Source organism: Oppia nitens, unplaced genomic scaffold (assembly GCF_028296485.1).
Source record: "Oppia nitens isolate AA-2021 unplaced genomic scaffold, nextdenovo-longstitch-racon4-pilon3 scaffold12_pilon_pilon_pilon, whole genome shotgun sequence".
Taxonomy (NCBI): Eukaryota; Metazoa; Arthropoda; class Arachnida; order Sarcoptiformes; family Oppiidae; genus Oppia; species Oppia nitens.
In genome coordinates this window covers 361091-381911 of record NW_026533191.1, presented here as the reverse complement: position 1 = coordinate 381911, position 20821 = coordinate 361091, and the positions used below count along the sequence as shown (strand labels likewise).

Sequence of the window (20821 nt, the reverse complement as noted above, 5' to 3'; positions counted from 1 at the left end):
GTGACTATGGCCAGCAATAACGGTAAACCGTTACCCGATTTAACTGACCAGACATTTCAAACCGATTGTATCAATAATCACGCCATTTATAGATCCAAACATATGAATACACCTAATCTGACTGTTGAACAATCGGTAACCAAATTTTTTTTGTTATTGATTTAATTATTAAAATTAAATTAAACTTTTTTTAAAAAAAAAACAAACTATTTTTGTTTTGTTCACAATTTACACTCACACCCATCCATCCACACACACACACACACACACACACTACACACATAAACACACACTCACATATATACATACATACACACATACATACATACATACACACACAACATACACATACATACATACATACATACAKACATACATACATACATACATACATACATACATACATACATACATACATACATACATACATACATACATACATACATACATACATACATACATACATACATACATACATACATACATACTGTACACACAAATATACATCCATCTACACACACACACTTAGCTGATAACTTATGCCCAAAATCGATGCCAAGATATCTCATCCAAACCTCAACTAACCGGTGAAGACAGCGGTAACTACCTATCACTCGGTCAGAACACATACTGGGTAGGACTACCTGGTAATGTCAAACAAATAGCACCATGCTCAAATGCAGTTCCAGCTTGGTTAGTTTATTAATATTTACAATTTATCCCATTGTTTTTTTTAACTTATTTTATTATCTTTCTATATATGTATATTATCAAGGTACAATGAAATTAGTAAATATAATTACTCGAAACCGGGCTATAGTTCAGCAACCGGTCACTTCACTCAGTTAGTCTGGAAGGACAGCCTACAGGTTGGCTGTGCCCGATGTGGCGGTAATGGCGGCACATATTACGAGACATACATTGTCTGCGTTTACAAACCTCAGGGAAACATCATTGGCGTCAACTTTGCCACAGAAGTTATGCCATTGAAAACTAGTGGTTAATAAAAACTATTAACAAATTAATGATTTTTTTTATTAAATATACAAATATATTTGTTCTACAATTACAGTATAAATGCTAATTATTTTAATTAACTTTATATATGATATCATAATTTATTTATACAATAATTTTTTTTTAAAAAGTCAATAAATCTATTGATAGTTCAATTTAATGATTTTTTTGATAATATAATTTGAAAATTTATGTAAATAAAAATATATTTTATTATTAGTAGATATTTGTATTTTTTTAATTATTAATAAAAATAAACAAAACTGATTATATATTTAAATAGTTAAATATTAGTTAATTTGATTATAAAATAGATTTTAAAATTTAATCATTATTATGTTTTGATAACTAATTTTTATATTAATTGTTATATAATAACAAATTAATGATTTTTTTAATATACAAATATATTTTTTTACAAATTATATTTAAAATACTAATTATTTTAGTTAACTTTTTTTATACGATATCATAATTTATATACAATAAAAAAATTTTAAATCAATAAATCTATTGATAGTTTAATTGAATGATTTTTTTTGTTGACAATAAAAATACTACCATTTTATTTTATATATATTAAAATTTATGTAATTAAAAATATAGTTTATTATTAGTGGATATTTGTATTATTTTTTTAATTATTAATAAACAAATAAACAAATTTATTATATATTTATATACTAGTTAAATATTAGTTAATTTGGTTATATAAAATAGATTTTAAAAAATTAATTATTATTATGTTTTGATATCTATTTTTAATAAATATACATTATTTATATAAATACAGTATTAGTATTGTATATAAGTATTATTATTATTATTAAAAATAAAAATTTATGACTAGTATTAGATATTTATATTTGTTTATCAATAACTGCTAAAAACAAATTATTTAAAAAATAAGTAAATAATATATTTTAAGTATTTATATGTTTGAAAAAAATAATTACTGTATTTTAACTGTATATTTGATTAATGCTTTAACAGTTATAATTATTAAAAAAATTAATTGATTTTTATTATTATTATAAATATACAGATGAAAGACAACATTATAATACAAAATTATTAATTATTAAAATAAATATCTATAGTAAACTAATTAATCAATTAGTTGTTTAAAAAATATTATTTTCAAAAAAAATAAATATAATTAATAATAAATAATAATAAATAATATGAAGTATATTTAGTTGACAAAAATTATTTCGCAATTAATTGTATAATTAATTTTATATGTTTGTCAATAAAATATATAAAAAAAATTAGGGTATAAAATGAACAATATTTTTTTCAAGCATATACTTATTACAAATATATTTTTTTAGTAATAATAATATTATTATCATTTTATTTTTTAAAAAAAGTTATTTTTTTTGTTATAAATATAAAATGTTAACCAAAATAATTGTTGCATCAATTGCCTGTATATTTTATATAACAACAAGTAAGTATCACTGATTTGATATTTGATAATAATTGTTAAATTTTTTGGTTTTATTTTTTATTTTAAATAATTTAGTGACTATGGCCAGCAATAACGGCAAACCGTTACCCGATTTAACTGACCAGACATTTCAAAACGATTGTATCAATAATCACGCCATTTATAGATCCAAACATATGAATACACCTAATCTGACTGTTGAACAATCGGTAACCAAAATTGTTTTGTTATTGTTTTAATTATTAAAATTAAATTAAACTATTTTTTTGACAATTTACACTCACACTCATCCATCCACACACTACACACACACACACATACACACATCTATCTATCCACACATACACACACACATACATACATACATACATACATATACATACACATACACATATCCATCCATACACACACATACACCTATCCATCCATCCATCCATCCACACACACACACACACACACACACACACACACACACACACACACACACACACACACACACACATTTAGCTCATACACACACACACTTAGCTGATAACSTATGCCCAAAATCGATGCCAAGATATCTCATCCAAACCGCAACTAACCGGTGAAGACAGCGGTAACTACCTATCACTCGGTCAGAACACATTTTGGGTGGGTGCCCCCGGTAATGTCAAATATACAGCACCGTGCGTAAATGCAGTTGGCCCCTGGTTAGTTTATATTAATATTTACAATTTATCTCACAATAGATTAAAAAAACCCATTGTTTTTAATTAAATTTTTTCTATAAATTATCAAGGTACAATGAAATTAGTAAATATAATTACTCGAAACCGGGCTATAGTACAGCTACCGGTCACTTCACTCAGTTAGTCTGGAAGGACAGCCTACAGGTTGGCTGTGCCCGATGTGGAGGTAATGGCGGCACATATTACGAGACATACATTGTCTGCGTTTACAAACCTCAGGGAAACATCATTGGAGTGAACTTTGCCACAGAAGTTATGCCATTGAAAACTAGTGGTTAATTAGAGATAAATTTTTTTTTAATAAAAAAATTTAATTATAATTATATATCTTATTTAATATTAATTACTTTACTTTTAAACAATTTAATTATCTAGCATTTAAATTAAATGTAATCATTTTAAACCTTTTTTTAAAATAAATTATATGATTTTTTTGATAATAAAATTACTATCAATTTATATATATATTAAAATTTGTATTAAAAAATATAGTTTATTATTATCATTATTATTATTAATTATATTAAAATTTATATTATTATTTTGTTTTAATAAAAATTTTCTAAAAATTTATTTTATATTATTTGCTTATAATAAATTTTTAAGTAAATTTAGTCCAAATTTGCATTAAAATTATATTAATTTTTTAAAAAAATTATTTGTGTTATTGTAAAGAATAATTAAATTTATAATAAATTAATTATAATAAAATAAATTGAGTTTTATAACTATACAATTAAATAACATTATTATTTATCTTTTTATTATTTATTTGTTTATTATGACTTTAATAAATATATAATTAAGATAGTTTATAAAATAATTATTTAAAAAATTTATATTGATTACTTTTAATTTTATAAAATAGTTATAATATTTCTAGAAAAATCAAACAGTTATTTTTTTATTAAAAAATTAGGTTAGTAATAATTATCATATTTTTTCATATATGATAAATAAATTAAATATTCAATTTTTTTGTAATATTCAAGAAAATATTTTGTTTAAAAAACAACATTTTCATTACAAATATTTTGCATTGTAATAAATACTATAATAAATAAAACATTTTTAATTGCTAATAATTTTTTTTAGAAATATTTGCCAGATCATTTTTGTTACATTGAATGACAAAAAAAAATAAATTGTTTTTATATAGAAAATTATTTCAAAATCAAATATATTTTTATTTGTCATTTAAGTCCCAACACATCATCAGATCAATTATATATTTAAAAAAGATATATATATTTTTAAATATTTATTTTAATTTTAATATTTTATATATATATAAAAAAATGGATTACGATATGAATGGAAAGGTAGCTCTGGTCACAGGTAATCATATTTTTTTTTAAAAATAATTATTAATTAATTAAGATTTACTTATATATATATATACTAATCACTAGTTTTTTCATATATATATAAAAGTCATATTAATTATATATTAGATTTTAATTAATTAATTAATTATTTTTTTTAAAATAAATTTTAGGCTCAAACTCGGGTATCGGTGAAGCAATAGCCGTAAATTTTGCCAAATTAGGAGCCAATGTAGTCATTACCGGTAGAGATGCCAAACGTATCGACACCGTAGCCAATAAGTGTCGGTCGTTGTTGTTGTCCACCAATCAAAAAGTCCTGACCGTCAGGTCGGACCTGTTGGTGGAAACGGATGTCCGTGAACTGGTAGACAAAACAGTCGGCGAATTCGGTAAAATTGATATACTGGTCAACTGTGCACAGATTAGTGCCGATTATGGACTAATGGATACGGAATATCTGGACTCGTATGATCTGGTTATGAAAACCAATGTACGCAGCGTACAGGTGCTCACACAACTGGTCTATCCATATCTAGTGGAAACTAAAGGCAATATAGTTAACGTATCCAGTGTTTCGTCATTTATTCCGGTATTTTATTATATTTATATATAAATAATATTAATAAAGGGGGTGGGGTAGGGGGTAGGGGTAAGACCTCTTACCCCCCCCCCCCCTCTGAGATCGAGAAAATTTGGATCTTTTTTGGAAATTTTAGCAAAAAAATTGTCGTTTTAAAAATACAATAAAAATGTTCACTCCCCCCCCTATACCCCTCCCCAAACTTTTTCGAGTTTTTTTTTGCAATTTTACCCCACCCCTATACCCCCCCCCCCCGATAATCGAAAACCTTTAGCAACCCTCAATTAATATATTAAATGACATTATTATTATTTATTATTGATATTATTACTAATTTTATTTATTATGACTTTATTATAATAATATAATTAAAATATTTTTTAAATAATTATTTTTTTTTTAAAAATTATATTGATTAATTTTTAATTTTATAAAATAGCCCCTAATATTTATAAAAAAAAAATCAAACAGTTTTTTGTTAATTTTAATAAAAAAATAGGTTTATAATAATTTTCATATATTTTTTTCCTATAATAAATAAATTAAATATTCAATTATTTTTTTTGTTAATATTAGGCAACTTTAATATTTAAGAAAATATTATTTTTTATAAACATTTGTTTTAATTTTTGTTGTTGTTATTAACAGAAAAAATATATTAATTAATTAATTAATTAATTTTATTTTATTTTATTTTTATTTTCAATTAGTCACCAAAACAGTTGGCTTATTGTCTATCAAAAGCAGCACTGGATATGTTTACCAAATGTCTGGCCCTTGAATTGGGACCCAAAGGTGTTCGCGTTAATAGTGTTAAGTATGTGTTAATATAGTATATACAGTATATTCCCAGAAAACTTTCCCCCAATAAAAAACAAAAAAAATAATAATAATAACAATAATATAATAACTTATTTTTCCAATAGTACCCAATAAATAGTATACATATTCAATATATATATATTATCATATATTTATTAAACATCAATTGTTTTAATTATTTTTTTAAAGCAATTAATGTTAATATATGTAATAATATATATGCATAATAATAACTTATTTTTCCAATAATACCCGGATAATTATTATACATATATTATCATAGATTATAATATCAATTGTTTTATTTATTTTTTTTTTTTTTAAAGCAATTGATAGTAATAATGTCAACAACAAAAATTACTAAAAATTATTTGTATTATTAATTTACCCTAAAAATAGGCACATAAAAAATTATCTGCATTTTTAAAAAATGACACAATTTTTTTGATTTTTTTTTTAGTATATTACATGAAAAAAATCCTAATTTTTACTAATTTTGTTTTTCCCCGTAATCTAACCCACCCACCCCCCAGTCCTCCGGCCGGCCGCAAGCCTAACATTCCCGATGACGTGGCCGGTGTGGTAGCATTCCTGGCCTCCGATAAGGCTTCGTTCATCACTGGAGTTATATTGCCGGTCGACGGCGGCAATCAATTAGGTACCGGAGCTGATGATAATTAGGATAATAATAATAATTATTATTATTGTTGAAAAAAACTAATTGAATTCAAAATTAAATAATTGATATATAAAAAAAATTTTAAATATTAATTAACCATTGAATTGATTGAAATGAATATATTTTTAAGTTAAAATTGTATTCAAAATTATTAATTATTTTTTGTTAAATTCAATAAAAAATTGAACAGTAATTAATTAAAACATTTTTTTTAAAAAACAGTAAATATTTATATGAAAATAATTTATATTTTATTATTTAGTGCAACTAATTAGTCAAAATATATTTAATAATTAAATTTATAATAAATGAGATTTTTGTTTTAAATTAATTTTAAATTAACATAAATAATTTTAAAGTTCATAATATTACTAAATAATAATAATATCATTAAAAATGTGATTCACTATTGAGATTATACACAAAACAGAATTTTTTTTGTTGAATTATTTGTTTTTCAAAAGTCAATCAATGAAATCATATATATATATATATATTTCATCAATAAAATTATGATCTAAYCAGTAATGTGTAATGTATTGGCCTAATAATAATAATAATATAATTAAATTTTATAATACTTATAAAACTCAAATTGTGTGTTTGTTTGTGTGTGTGTGTGTGTGTGTGTAGTATATATATATGTAACGTAAATGTTTTTAAACACAAACAACAAAATAGATATATATATATATAATATATATATGTGTTTCCCTATAAATATTGTATATAATTAAACCGATAAATTAAAAAAAAAATACCATCACATCATCTACCGGTCCGTATATAGATATAGTAGACCGTAATATATATATATATATATAAAGACATATCTATAGTTAGATATATATAATAATAAATATATTAATAGAAAGGTAGACAACAACTACAACAACACCGATAGCTACCGATTGAGACAATAAAAGATAGGTTTTAGTTAGTTGTTATCGTTGTCGTCATCATCTGAATCGATACCATTGATTGATTGATTGATACGATTAGCCGCTCATTACTAGCCGTACAAAGTCTTCGTAGTGGACATTGCCCTGAGAGTCCTCCTGACCGGCCAACAGTTGCTCGACTTCATCGTCGGTTAGTTTTTCGCCTAATGTTGTCAACAGATGCCTGAGTTCAGCTGAACTAATATAACCGGAACCGTCTTTATCGAAATGTCGGAGTCCTTCGATAAAATCTTCGGCCGTATCGGTGCTACGGTTTCTGGATATGGTCTGCAGTATCGGTAGGAATACTTCGAAGCCGATCCGTTCATCTAATGATGAAAAACAAGTGATTGATAAACACAAACACAGACAGAATGATGTTAACGACAAACAAAGAGTTTAGGTTTAAAGGAGTAGTTTTTGATGATATCGAAGAAATGGTAGTCGAAGACAGASAGAGAGAGAGAGAGAGAGAGAGAGAGAGAGAGAGAGAGAGAGAGAGAGACAGAGAGAGAGAGAGAGAGAGAGAGAGACAGAGAGAGACAGAGAGAGAGAGAGAGAGAGAGAGAGAGAGACAGAGAGAGAGAGAGAGAGACAGAGAGAGAGACAGAGAGAGACAGAGAGAGAGAGAGAGAGAGACAGAGAGAGAGAGAGAGAGAGAGAGAGAGAGAGAAGAGAGAGAAGAGAGAGAGAGAGACAGAGAGAGAGAGAGAGAGACAGAGAGACAGAGAGAGAGAGAGAGAGAGAGACAGAGAGAGAGACAGAGAGAGAGAGAGAGACAGAGAGAGAGACAGAGAGAGAATTGAGAGAGAGAGACAGAGAGAGAGACCCAGAGAGAGAATTGCGAGACATTGATCTTTCCGTCGCCGCGATTGTCAAACAGACAGAGAGAGAGAGAAATATCATATATAAAGACAATAGACATTAATCAATGAATTAAGATAATAGACAACAACAATGATAATCATAATAACCATCGATGGCTTAACCATCGACTTACCGATTATCTGATCCTCGTTATAGTTGGCCTAACAATGGGATCAAAACATGTGATATCATAATACATATATACTAATAATAATCAATGAAAATAAATACCATAATTGACTCTTCAGTACTGATGGTATGTATAACTTCTTGTAATTTTATGGACCAATTGATTGATAATTCAAACCTTAATTTTTTTTTTGAGATTAAAATACTATACAAAACAATGACTGTATGACTGACTGTATGTATGAATAGATGTTTTTTTGAATAACCAATCAATGAATGAATGAATGAATGAGTGATTAGACTATTAATAAAACTATTTTTTGATTTGAAAAACAACTGACAACTGATGTCACACTTTGTATTGAATTTTATTATTTTATTAATACAATTGTTTTTTGTAATAATAATAATAATAATAATAATACTGTAAAATACATTTCAAGTATACTAACTGTTTCATTATAAACAAAACCAAAACACTAAATGGTCGCCACCAGGGTTTTAAAAATGGCAGACATAAACAATAGATGCCAATTTTGCCAAATGCCTGCCCTGCCTCTGCCATGCCCTGGGCATCTATTTTCAGGTGGTGACACCTATTATTTAAATTTTATATTATTAATTAATTTATAAAACATTGTTTTTATAATATATTTGCTTGTATTTTTGTTTTGTATACCTTTAATTAAAAAGGTAATATAATTGGAAAATAAGTAAATTAATTGTAAATTTAATTAACATGTTAAAACACTAAATTACATTATTTTTATAAATACAGTTGCTTTTTAGCAATTTAAATTGGCAGGCAAATAAAATAGATGCCCAAAATGCCAGGCATTTATGGCATCTATTTGGGCATTGCCAGGGCAGGCATTTATTTTCTTATAACCCTGGTCGCCACGCTATGATACACTTATTTAACTTTTTTTTGACACTACCCTTAAATTACACGTTATATCATATTTATTGCTATTAAGCAATTTATGTAAGCAATAAATATGATATAACGTGTAATTTAAGGGTAGTGTCAGAAAAATTAAATAAGTGTATCATAGCGTGGCATCCATTTAGTGTTTTGGTTTTGTTTATAATGAAACAGTTATATATTAATATATAAATGCTATTAGGGAGGGGCTGTTCACACAATACGTTTGCAGTTTTTTTCCGCACAAATCTAGACCCCTCCCCCTCCCTCCCCTTATGTTATCAATTGTTCGAACGTGTAGTCATTTTCAATAAAAAAAATTACATTCACATGCCCCCTAACCCCTCCCCATATTAGATAACCCCCCCACCACCACTAAAAATATCTAAATTCGAAACATTCTTAACATTTTTACCCCTCCCCTCCCTCCAGTCGTTCGAAAAAGTTCACTTTGGCCGACCCCCCCCTCACACCGGTCCTCCCCTCAAATGCGAACATAATATGTGTATAACTCCTTACATTAAAAATTTAATATTAATACATGTTATAAAAATAAAGTACAGTATATATATAAAATACGTTCAAATTGTGATGTTTAATGAGTTTAGATGGACGTAATTGATTGTAAAAATTTTTTTTAATAATTTTTAACAATTTTGTACAGTATTTAAAAAATATATATTTATATAAATTTATAATAAATTATAGTCTAATCTTAATATTATTATTATTATTGCAATATTTTTAATTCAATATTTATTTTATTTTTAAAAAATTATTTTATTATAAACAAGATTTTATTAATTTTTTTTATTATTTAGTTTTTAATTATATTTTTTATAACATAAATTTGTATCATTGAATAAATTATTTATTTTATTAATATTTTTTTTTAAAAAAAATTATTGTATTTATATTTATATTATATTTTATTATATTTTATATTTTGTAATTTAAATATAATATATATTTTTTTTTCAAATTCCTGTATCAATCAGTTTCGCTGATTTTGATTGAAAAATATTTATTTATTTTGTTTATAATAATAAAATAAAAATAAATATCATTATTCAAAAAAAAATGATGGGAAATATTATTTATATATAATATATTAAAAGTTTATTGAATTTTTTAAAAAAAAGTTATTGAGTGATATAATAGCACTGAAAAAAATGATATAAAGATATAGATAATGGCATTAAAAGTTCACCAAAAAATATATAAAACCAACTGTCCTGTCATACACATAAACTTATTGATATTATTATTAATATACTGAGTATTAGTATTTTATTTTTATTTTATTTTTTGGCTAATATTATCAGATATGCTAATTATGGGAAAAAATATCTATAATAGTTATGAGAAAAATTTATGAGAAAAATGTCACAATTCATGGCACACACACACACACACATACACACACATACATACACACACATACACACACATACATACACACACATACATACATACACACAATAGTAGTCTCTAACAATTGGGTATTAAATTACATCCAATATATAGCTTTAGGTTTTAATCTCACTGTTTGTGTGTTTGTATTTAAACTAAAAAATAAAAATTTATTTGCATGTATTATATATATATATGATATATTATATATATATATTTATATACAGTATAATCGTGTTTATGAATTTTAAACTATTATGTATAACCAGCATATGATCATTGACTCTCTCTCTCTCTCTCTCTCTCTCTCTCTCTCTCTCTCTCTCTCTCTCTCTCTCTCGACATAAGCAAATAGTACTCTCGAGAGAGAGAGAGAGAGAGAGAGAGAGAGAGAGAGAGAGAGAGAGAGAGAGAGAGAGAGAGAGAGAGAGGACACACCTTTGCAAACAATAAACTTTTAAAATAKTAAAACTAATAGCAAATAGTTTTTTTTCAACAAAATGTTTGCCACGAATCGTGTATTGTATTAAATTTATTTTTATAGTTATATTTATTTATTTATTTAGAAAAAAATCAACATTTATATACAGTTTCTAAATGCTTTTGTAATATTGTTTGTCAATTATATTTACAGGTATTTATAATCAACAAAATAAATATAACGCATATATCTCTAGTATCGTATTATACATAGTCTGGTAAGTATTGTAGACGAAAGAGAGAGAGAGAGAGAGAGAGAGAGAGAGAGAGAGAGAGAGAGAGAGAGAGAGTAAGAGAGAGAGAGAGAGAGAGGAATAACATCCAGAATAAACTTCCTTTACTTAACAACTGATGACTAGTGCTTTACTATTACCAATAGAGAGACAGTTATTAAACAGGAATGGTATGTAATTTACAGTACAGTACCTATGGAGTTACGGTATGGAAAAGTTAATGGTCGGGTGTTTTTTCTCATTACTACTATTGCAACTAAATTGTAATATTCATTGAATTATATTTACCGGTAATACTAATAAAAAATGTATTATTTAATATATATATATAACAATTACTCTCTCTCTCTCTCTCTCTCTCTCTCTCTCTCTCTCTCTCTCTCTCTCTCTCTCTCTCTCTCTCTCGACATAAGCAAAAAGTAYTCTCAATTGAAGAGAGAGAGAGAGAGAGAGAGAGAGAGAGAGAGAGAGAGAGAGAGAGAGGAAAGAACAAGTGTATGAAACATCTCTCTCTCTCTCTCTCTCTCTCTCTCTCTCTCTCTCTCTCTCTCTCTCTCTCTCTATTACACACACATATTAATTAATATGCTATTTGCAGGTGAATGCAATCAATCTGTCAATTATTTTTTGACTGCTTATGTATGTATAAACTAAAGCAAACAAACTTTTATTATTTGTATTTTGAAAATCATATCAACTTTCAATAGTTTGATGATATAAGTGGTATCACCTAAAAAACAAACATACAATGCTGTCAAACGGCTCAATACCTCGCTATCATCCCCACCACAACCAACACCAACACCACAACAGTCATCATCATAATCACCGACACTCGTGTCCGCCYATAAACTTACCGGCGCCGCCATCGGCAGCCAATTCGTTACGTTCATCAGCGGGCGGTCAGTATTTGACCGGTCAATCAACRCTTTACCGCAACTCSTTGGCMTCGACAGCAGTCATGGGCTCGACTATACCGCTATCGGCCGACTCTATTCTGACCTCGGCCGATGACCGYATACTAGTAACCAATAATATACTAAAAGATAAGTSTCCGCCACCACCACTGCCGCCGCAACAACAGCACCCGATAGTACACGGCAGAGGCCATGAAATTATTGAGACCAAACTGTCGGCCAACATATTGCCGATATTCATAATGGACTTTCTGTCGTTGGCCTGTCTGTCCTGTTTGGCCTATTTGTTACGATTTACCGAATCGTTTGCCGGTTTACAGCGCGGTTTCTTCTGTGACGACCCGACCATTTCGATGCCGTGGAGGCCGGCATTCGGTGACCATCGGAAGCCACCGATGACCGGGTTTAGTGATGAACTATTTTATTCAATCATTATAGGAGTTCCAGTTTTAATGGTATTTATATTATTATTACTTTTTCTATAATTTTTATTTAATTRCTATATATTTAATTTTCTCATTAAAAACCCCGCATATAATGGATAATATAATTATTTTTTATTAAAAAATTTATTCATTAAACAAATTGTCAATTGGTATTAGTCTATGGGTTAAAATTTCTATAAAAGATTAATTAATATATAAATTATATTGATAACCTGTATAAATATTAGGGTAAGTATACAGTAGTACCTGTATATTAAAGATAAATTAGATTTTTTTTAATACATTGAATACAATGTATAATATGTTTAGTAAGCATAAAAAAATTAATTAATTTGTTTGTTTGTTTGTTTGTTTTTTAATTGATAAAATAATACTAATAAATAATTTTTTAAATAGTAAATGGCAATTTATAGTTAGCTTATTTATAAAATAATAAATATTATGATATTTTACTTCACATTATTTACTAAATTATTTAAATAGATATTTTTAAAAAAAATTAAATATTTATTATTAAATGAGTCATTGAAAATTTTCCGTATAAATATATTATTATAAATTATTATTATTATTATTATTATTATTATTATTATTATTATTATTATTATTATTATTTAATTATTATAGGTATATAAATATATATATATATATATATATATTGTTATTATATATATATATATATAACTGAAACATAATAGTCTATACATTTAGATTAAAATTTCTATAATAATTATTTCAAAAGTTAATATTGTTTGTGTAATATTGTGTATTATTTATTTATTTTTTAAAAAATAATAATAATTTTATAGTATATTAAAATGCATAATATTATTATATAGAGCCTAATGTTTGAATTTAGACTAAAATGTTTGGAAAAATGTTTTTATTTTCTAGTAAATAATACTCTCAATTGAAACTATATATTTAAAAATTATTTTTCTATACTTTAAAAATCTTTATTTTTTTAAAAATAAAAAACAGTACCAAATAAAAAACTAATATATTTATTATTAAAATATATATATTATTTTTTTTGGATAAATTCTATAACATTACAATATAATTACTATTTTTTTAAAAAAATTACAATATTTCTCAATTATATAWATAWATATATTTTTTTGAAATTTTATTTTATAGATAATAATTACCGAGATTTTGAAAATATTTCTAAAGTCGGATAATTACAACAATATCCGGCGTAAAGTAATTGCCGCTCAAAGCGGTTGTATTACATGTCATATACAGATGCCGTTGCGCCGGATATTCCGGTTTATCGGTAAATCAAAAATAATTTATATATATATATATTCATACAAATAACTAACATTTATACTTTCAAACAAACAAAAACTACAGGTGCTTTTGCTTACGGTCTACTGGTTACCAGTATATTGACCGATACCTTAAAACTGGTTACCGGCCGACTGAGGCCCTACTTTCTAACTGTCTGTCAAACTATACACGAAATATGCAAACGATTATCGCTGGAAAATACGGGTATCGATTACGAAACCCGAGCACCGGTCGACTACCGGCACGTATGGGTCGATCCGACCGACTTTCCCGATACGGTTCTCTGTCAAAACCAGACATCCGTCATACGATCGGCTCGTATGTCGTTTCCATCCGGAACGGCATCCCTGTCCACCTATTCTGCACTATTCATTGTATTGTACATCACTTATGGCTGGACTGCCCGAAGTAGTCGTGTATTTAAACTCTGGTTTACCGTCACATCAGTGGTCTGTCTGCTGATTGTCTGCGCGGGTAAAGTCACCACTCATGACAATCACTGGGACGATATAGTGACGGGTCTGGTAATCGGTATCGGGTTTGCACTGTACATATGCTATACACAGTTGAATCTGTTTAGCGATCTATTTGTCAGCGGTGGTAGTGGTGACCAACCGATCAGTGATACACTAGAAAATCAATCGCAAATGACTGACGACGAAGACGATGGCCAATGGTTTTGGCGATACTTTCATATACCGCGCGTTAATCTATTGAGACGGAGTGCCCGATATTTTCGCAAACGTACGGCCGAACCAAATATCGGCGGCGGCGGTGTCGGTCATACCGGTATGTCATCGATGACCCCCCGTTTGGGTGGCAATTCATCGTATGTTAATCCGGCATTTGATCACAAGGACCATATCATGGATACCGGCACTGGTGGTAGTGGTAGTAGTAGTAGTAGTAGTAGTAGACCGCACTCGGCATATATCGACACATATAGACGACATTAAAATCTCTAATAAAGTCTACCCCGTATAGACCCACATAAGCCCCCTCCACCCCCGTGGCAATATTGGGCTATATGTGAAAATTTGGGGGCAATAAGTGAGATATAGCCCTCATCCCCACCAAATGTTGATTTTAATTTTTTTTTTAAATCGTCATGGGGGGGGCTATATGCGGGTCTATACGGTAATATGCATTTTTTATTTTCTAAATTATAATAAATATAATTAGTACTGTAGTATCAAAAAAATAAATAAAATTGTCTTATATTTAATAATTTATAGAAATATATATACAGTATATATCTATTGCATGTATTAGTTAAGTAGAGTAATATAATTTGATTTATTTATTTTTTTAAATATGAAATTTATAATAATGCAAAAACAAATAATAATTATTATTATCCAGGTTCAGTATAAATTATATATACTGTATATATATTTTATTTACAAAAATTTTCAATATTTAATTTTTTCAATAAAAAATAATAATAATTATAAAATAACATAAATATAATTAAATATTTGTATCACATTTAATATATCAAATAAATAAATCGATTAAAAAAAATGTTTAAAATTATTACTGAAAATTAGTTAATAATATCACAATATTATTATTATTACTACTACTACTACTACTGTAAGTATTAAATATACAAAATGTATTCATTAAGATATTACAAATAGTTTAATACAGTATAATATAGGTTAAGTGATTATGTAATATGAAATTGAGGTTAGGTTTGGTTAATTTAGGTTCTGATTTGGTTAAGTTTTGTTAATTTATGTACATCAACATAATTTGTGTATATCAACGTAATTTATGAATATTAACGTAATTTATGTACATCAACATAATTTGTGTAGATCAACGTAATTTATGTATACCATATACGTAATTTGTGTATATCAACGTAATTTATGAACATTAACGTAATTTATGTACATCAACATAATTTGTGTATATCAACGTAATTTATGTATACCATATACGTAATTTGTGTATATCAACGTAATTTATGTACATCATTATAATTTGTGTATAACGACGTTATTTGTATATACTATATATGTAATTTGTGTATATCAACGTAATTTATGAACATTAACGTAATTTATGTACATCAACATAATTTGTGTATATCAACGTAATTTATGTATACCATATACGTAATTTGTGTATAACAACGTAATTTATGTATGATGTACTTTATTCGTGTACATCAACGTAATTTCTCTACATTAACGTAATTTGTGTATATCAATGTAATTAATGTATAACGACGTAATTTGTGTATATCATTTATGTAATTTATGTATGACGTAATTTGTGTATAACGACCTAATTTTTGTATATGAACGAAGATTAGATTGGAGATTAGATTAGATTAGATTAGATTAGAGATTAGAGATTAGATTAGAGATTAGATTAGAGATTAGATTAGAGATTAGATTAGAGATTAGATTAGAGATTAGATTAGAGATTAGATTAGAGATTAGATTAGAGATTAGATTAGAGATTAGATTAGAGATTAGATTAGAGATTAGATTAGAGATTAGATTAGATAATAGATAATAGATTATAGATAAGATATTAAATTATATTAGACAAAATAATAGATAAGATAATAGATAAGATAATAGATAAGTTAATAGATAAGATAATAGATAAGTTAATAGATAAGTTAATAGATAAGATAATAGATAAGTTAATAAATAATAGATAATAGATAATAGATAATAGATAAGATAAGATGATATACAAGATTAGTGATTTGATTATAGATTAAATATACATTAGTTTATCTAACTTTACAAGCACTTATTACAGTGTGGTATGTTTTCAATAACATTTAATCAAGTATATAGATATCTAAATATTAATAATATGTTTTTATTTACTTTGAGTACTACTTAATGTTTATAAATTGTATATAACCCACTGTATACTACTTAAATGTTTCAATATAAAATAATATAATATATAAATACAATATAAAATATCCATGATACAATCAAGAAAATTGTCTATTTTCTACCCTATAGTACTTAGTAATACTTATGTTAAATAATAATAAAACATCTATAAAATAATGTAATTCACGAAAATATTGATCAAAAATTAATTATTTAGAATTAATTATTTAAGTATTTTTACATTATTAATAATTTTATATAATGTATTTAAAACTTTATTAATGTTTATTTTTTTAAAAATCAAGACAATCATTTAGTATAAATTAATTATTTATTATTAAAAAATTTTAAATACTATATTAATTTTATTAAACTTTATTATTTTTCCACTCTGTATTGTATATTGTCTACTACTATATCAATATCAATAAAAACTCAAAAATAATTGTCCATGATGCAATGCAGAAAATATTAAAATTTTAGACTATCTCACTTGTAAATAGTACTAAATTATCAATTTATTACATAATAATTACAAACGTTATTACTGTCTCTTAAAAATATTTAATTGTTTGAATGTATTGTCAATTATATGGTTTATTGGGTACCAAATCATCGCTTAACTGTATTAACAATACATATGTTGTAGTACTATATGTACGACACTTAGTGGTCAATCAATATATCGTTGTTATCCACTGTTTTCACAGTTATTTCACAGATAACTAACATTTATACTTTCAAACAACAAAAAAAACTACAGGTGCTTTTGCTTACGGTCTACTGGTTACCAGTATATTGACCGATACCTTAAAACTGGTTACCGGCCGACTGAGGCCCTACTTTCTAACTGTTTGCCAAACTATACACGAAATATGCAAACGATTATCGCTGGAAAATACGGGTATCGATTACGAAACCCGAGCACCGGTCAACTACCGGCACGTATGGGTCGATCCGACCGACTTTCCCGATACGGTTCTCTGTCAAAACCAGACATCCATCATACGATCGGCTCGTATGTCGTTTCCATCCGGAACGGCATCCCTGTCCACCTATTCTGCACTATTCATTGTATTGTACATTACCTATGCCTGGACTGCCCGAAGTAGTCGTGTATTTAAACTCTGGTTTACCGTCACATCAGTGATCTGTCTGCTGATTGTCTGCGCGGGCAAAGTCACCACTCATGACAATCACTGGGACGACATAGTGGCCGGTCTGGTAATCGGTATCGGGTTTGCACTGTACATATGCTATACACAGTTGAATCTGTTTAGCGATCTATTGGTCAGCGGTGGTAGTGGTAGTGGTGACCAACCGATCAGTGATACACTAGAAAATCAATCGCAAATGACTGACGACGAAGACGATGGCCAATGGTTTTGGCGATACTTTCATATACCGCGCGTTAATCTATTGAGACGGAGTGCCCGATATTTTCGCAAACGTACGGCCGAACCAAATATCGGCTGCGGTACCGGTATGTCATCGATGACCCCCCGTTTGGGTAGTAATTCATCGTATGTTAATCCGGCATTTGATCACAAGGACCATATCATGGATACCGCCGGCACTGGTGGTTGTGGTGGTAGTAGTAGTAGTAGTAGTAGACCGCACTCGGCATATATCGACACATATAGACGACATTAGGATATCTAATCATTAATATACTATAATTTTCTAAACTAAATGTATGTATTTACTAGTAGTATAAAAAAAAATTGTCTTATATTTTAGATATTCATAGAAATATATTGTATTTATTGTTAGATACATAATTTGATTTTTTATAATATGAAATACAATAATAATGAAAACAAATTATTATTATCCAGGTAATATTTATATATATATATATATATATATATTTTACAAAAATTTTAATTTTTTCAATAAATAAAAATAACTCTCTCTCTCTCTCTCTCTCTCTCTCTCTCTCTCGACTTAAAGATTAAAAAAAAAACTAATAATAATAACATAAATATAATAAAATATTAACTTAAATATAATTGCTAAAATAATATTATTATTAATCAAATTATTATTAATTTTTTTTAAAGTTATTATATTTTACACATACAACTACTGTATAAGTGTATTGTATTTTGTCACTGATTTTTTAAAAAAAATATTTCAACATTTATTAATAATAGTGTTATTTTTTTATTAAATATGTTTAGATTATTATTATTATTATATAAATATACAGTATTTATATTATTATAGTTTTTAGATTTTTTTTGTGTGAAAAATAAATTTAACTTGATAAATAAATAGAATTTTTAAATTTTTAAAAATAAATTATGCGTTATTTATGTTAAAATTATGATATAATAAAATTTACAACATGATAATTATTGTAACTTAAAATTGAAATTTATAGCCTTTTTGTTAGTATTAAAATTCAAATATATTTCAATAGGTTAACCATAAGTTAAAAAAGTACTAAATTTCTAAAATATTTTTAAAAAAATACTATTTATCACTGTATTAAAATATTTCATTTAAATGTTTAAAAATTTCAAAAAAATAAACAAATATTTTACTAAATAAATAATAGTTTTTATTGTGTGTAAAATCTATCTTGATAATAAATTTTATAGATTAAATTTGATGATTAAAAATATTTTTTTAAATTTTTAAAGTTTTTTTTTTATTAATTCAAAATATGAATCAACGATTACGTGTATTAAATCTTTATAAAACGGTTAGTAAAAATTACTAATTATTTAAATTAACTATGTACAATTATAATTGTACCTAGATGATTATTGTACATTTGTATATATACAAATGTACAATAATCATCTAGGTACATTAAATATTTACTTTATTTTAATAAAATTTATTTAAAATATTATATAAATTAATTTTATATTTTTATAATAAATTGTATACATTTTTTAGCATGCTTAAAATTAATTATTTAATTATCTAATTAATTATCTAATTAATTATTTAATTATTTATTTAATTATCTAATTAATTATAATTTAATTAAAAATATTAAAAAATAATTTTATTTTTTTTAATATAAAAATTTTTTTTGTCATTTTTTACGGACAGTTGTTATATATGGGTCGCGACTATCCGTTAGGCTATAAATACTTCAGAGACCGATGTCATCGGGCGTTCGCTAAGAACCAGTCGGAGACCAACACTGAGACCATCGATCAGATGATCAAAAGAGGAGAGTTTGTCGTCAAAGAAATCGAAGCACTCTATCGGCTGAAGAAGTACAGGACAATGAAGAAGAGATACTATCCGGAAGATGACAAACAACAACTACTTTCCATCGATGATAGCACCGGTAGTACCATCGATAGCGATGGTCAACGACCTGTTAGTGGTGATAGTAAGACATGATTAGCTATCATTGATTACATATTATAGCTCTCTGTCTCTCTCTCACTATCTCTCTCTCTCTCTCACTGTCTGTCTCTCTCTCACTGTCTCTCTCTCTCACTGTCTGTCTCTCTCTCACTGTCTGTCTCTCTCTCTCTCTCACTGTCTCTCTCTCTCACTGTCTGTCTCTCTCTCACTGTCTCTCTCTCTCTCTCTCTCTCTCTCTCTCTCTCTCTCTCTCTCTCTGTCTCTCTGTCTGTCTCTCTTTCTCTCTATTTTTTTATACAATATTTGATATAATAATTAGTTTTAAAAAATAGAAACAATTTTTTTAAATATTAAA

General features: G+C 26.7%; 6 protein-coding genes across 6 annotated transcripts; 5 read left to right on the top strand and 1 right to left on the bottom strand.

Annotated features, from left to right (window-relative positions):
- The first annotated feature begins 6 nt into the window (after positions 1–6).
- On the top strand, positions 7–1004 carry LOC128956344 (uncharacterized). Its single transcript, XM_054302066.1, has 3 exons — positions 7–135; positions 530–693; positions 776–1004. Exons 1-3 carry the CDS (start codon positions 7–9, stop codon positions 1002–1004), a joined length of 522 nt encoding a protein of 173 aa, XP_054158041.1.
- Positions 1005–4389: 3385 nt separating this feature from the next.
- On the top strand, positions 4390–6612 carry LOC128955374 (glucose 1-dehydrogenase 1-like). Its single transcript, XM_054301043.1, has 4 exons — positions 4390–4539; positions 4700–5118; positions 5820–5926; positions 6465–6612. Exons 1-4 carry the CDS (start codon positions 4500–4502, stop codon positions 6610–6612), a joined length of 714 nt encoding a protein of 237 aa, XP_054157018.1. The 5' UTR covers positions 4390–4499.
- An 847-nt stretch (positions 6613–7459) lies between these two features.
- LOC128956333 (myosin-2 essential light chain-like) lies at positions 7460–8543 on the bottom strand. The gene is made up of 2 exons (XM_054302054.1): positions 8468–8543; positions 7460–7880 (listed from the first exon to the last, which is right to left on the bottom strand). Exons 1-2 carry the CDS (start codon positions 8541–8543, stop codon positions 7609–7611), a joined length of 348 nt encoding a protein of 115 aa, XP_054158029.1. The 3' UTR covers positions 7460–7608.
- A 3635-nt stretch (positions 8544–12178) lies between these two features.
- Positions 12179–16789, top strand: LOC128956324 (uncharacterized). Its single transcript, XM_054302041.1, has 6 exons — positions 12179–12237; positions 12306–12970; positions 14102–14240; positions 14321–14416; positions 14519–15183; positions 16616–16789. Exons 2-6 carry the CDS (start codon positions 12347–12349, stop codon positions 16787–16789), a joined length of 1698 nt encoding a protein of 565 aa, XP_054158016.1. The 5' UTR covers positions 12179–12237; positions 12306–12346.
- A 1091-nt stretch (positions 16790–17880) lies between these two features.
- Positions 17881–18783, top strand: LOC128956319 (phospholipid phosphatase-related protein type 1-like; the record flags this gene model as incomplete). Its single annotated transcript, XM_054302029.1, has 1 exon — positions 17881–18783. A coding segment is annotated over one exon (903 nt), but the record flags the coding sequence as incomplete, so codon positions are not given.
- Positions 18784–19769: 986 nt separating this feature from the next.
- LOC128955468 (electron transfer flavoprotein regulatory factor 1-like) lies at positions 19770–20680 on the top strand. Its single transcript, XM_054301146.1, has 2 exons — positions 19770–19840; positions 20200–20680. Exons 1-2 carry the CDS (start codon positions 19802–19804, stop codon positions 20497–20499), a joined length of 339 nt encoding a protein of 112 aa, XP_054157121.1. The 5' UTR covers positions 19770–19801; the 3' UTR covers positions 20500–20680.
- Positions 20681–20821: the final 141 nt, after the last annotated feature.

Excerpts from the sequence above, each read along its gene's own strand:
- LOC128955468 (XM_054301146.1), top strand. The coding sequence starts at position 19,802 with ATGAATCAACGATTACGTGTATTAAATCTTTATAAAACG. Across the intron at positions 19,841-20,199 it reads TATTAAATCTTTATAAAACG|TTGTTATATATGGGTCGCGA; the intron begins GTTAGTAAAAAT and ends TTTTACGGACAG.
- LOC128956333 (XM_054302054.1), bottom strand. The coding sequence starts at position 8,543 with ATGGTTAAGCCATCGATGGTTATTATGATTATCATTGTTGTTGTCTAT. Across the intron at positions 7,881-8,467 it reads TTCATTGATTAATGTCTATT|ATGAACGGATCGGCTTCGAA; the intron begins GTCTTTATATAT and ends TTTCATCATTAG.
- LOC128956344 (XM_054302066.1), top strand. The coding sequence starts at position 7 with ATGGCCAGCAATAACGGTAAACCGTTACCCGATTTAACTGACCAGACA. Across the intron at positions 136-529 it reads ATCTGACTGTTGAACAATCG|CTGATAACTTATGCCCAAAA; the intron begins GTAACCAAATTT and ends ACACACACTTAG. Across the intron at positions 694-775 it reads TCAAATGCAGTTCCAGCTTG|GTACAATGAAATTAGTAAAT; the intron begins GTTAGTTTATTA and ends TATATTATCAAG.
- LOC128955374 (XM_054301043.1), top strand. The coding sequence starts at position 4,500 with ATGGATTACGATATGAATGGAAAGGTAGCTCTGGTCACAG. Across the intron at positions 5,119-5,819 it reads GTGTTTCGTCATTTATTCCG|TCACCAAAACAGTTGGCTTA; the intron begins GTATTTTATTAT and ends ATTTTCAATTAG. Across the intron at positions 5,927-6,464 it reads GTTCGCGTTAATAGTGTTAA|TCCTCCGGCCGGCCGCAAGC; the intron begins GTATGTGTTAAT and ends CCCACCCCCCAG.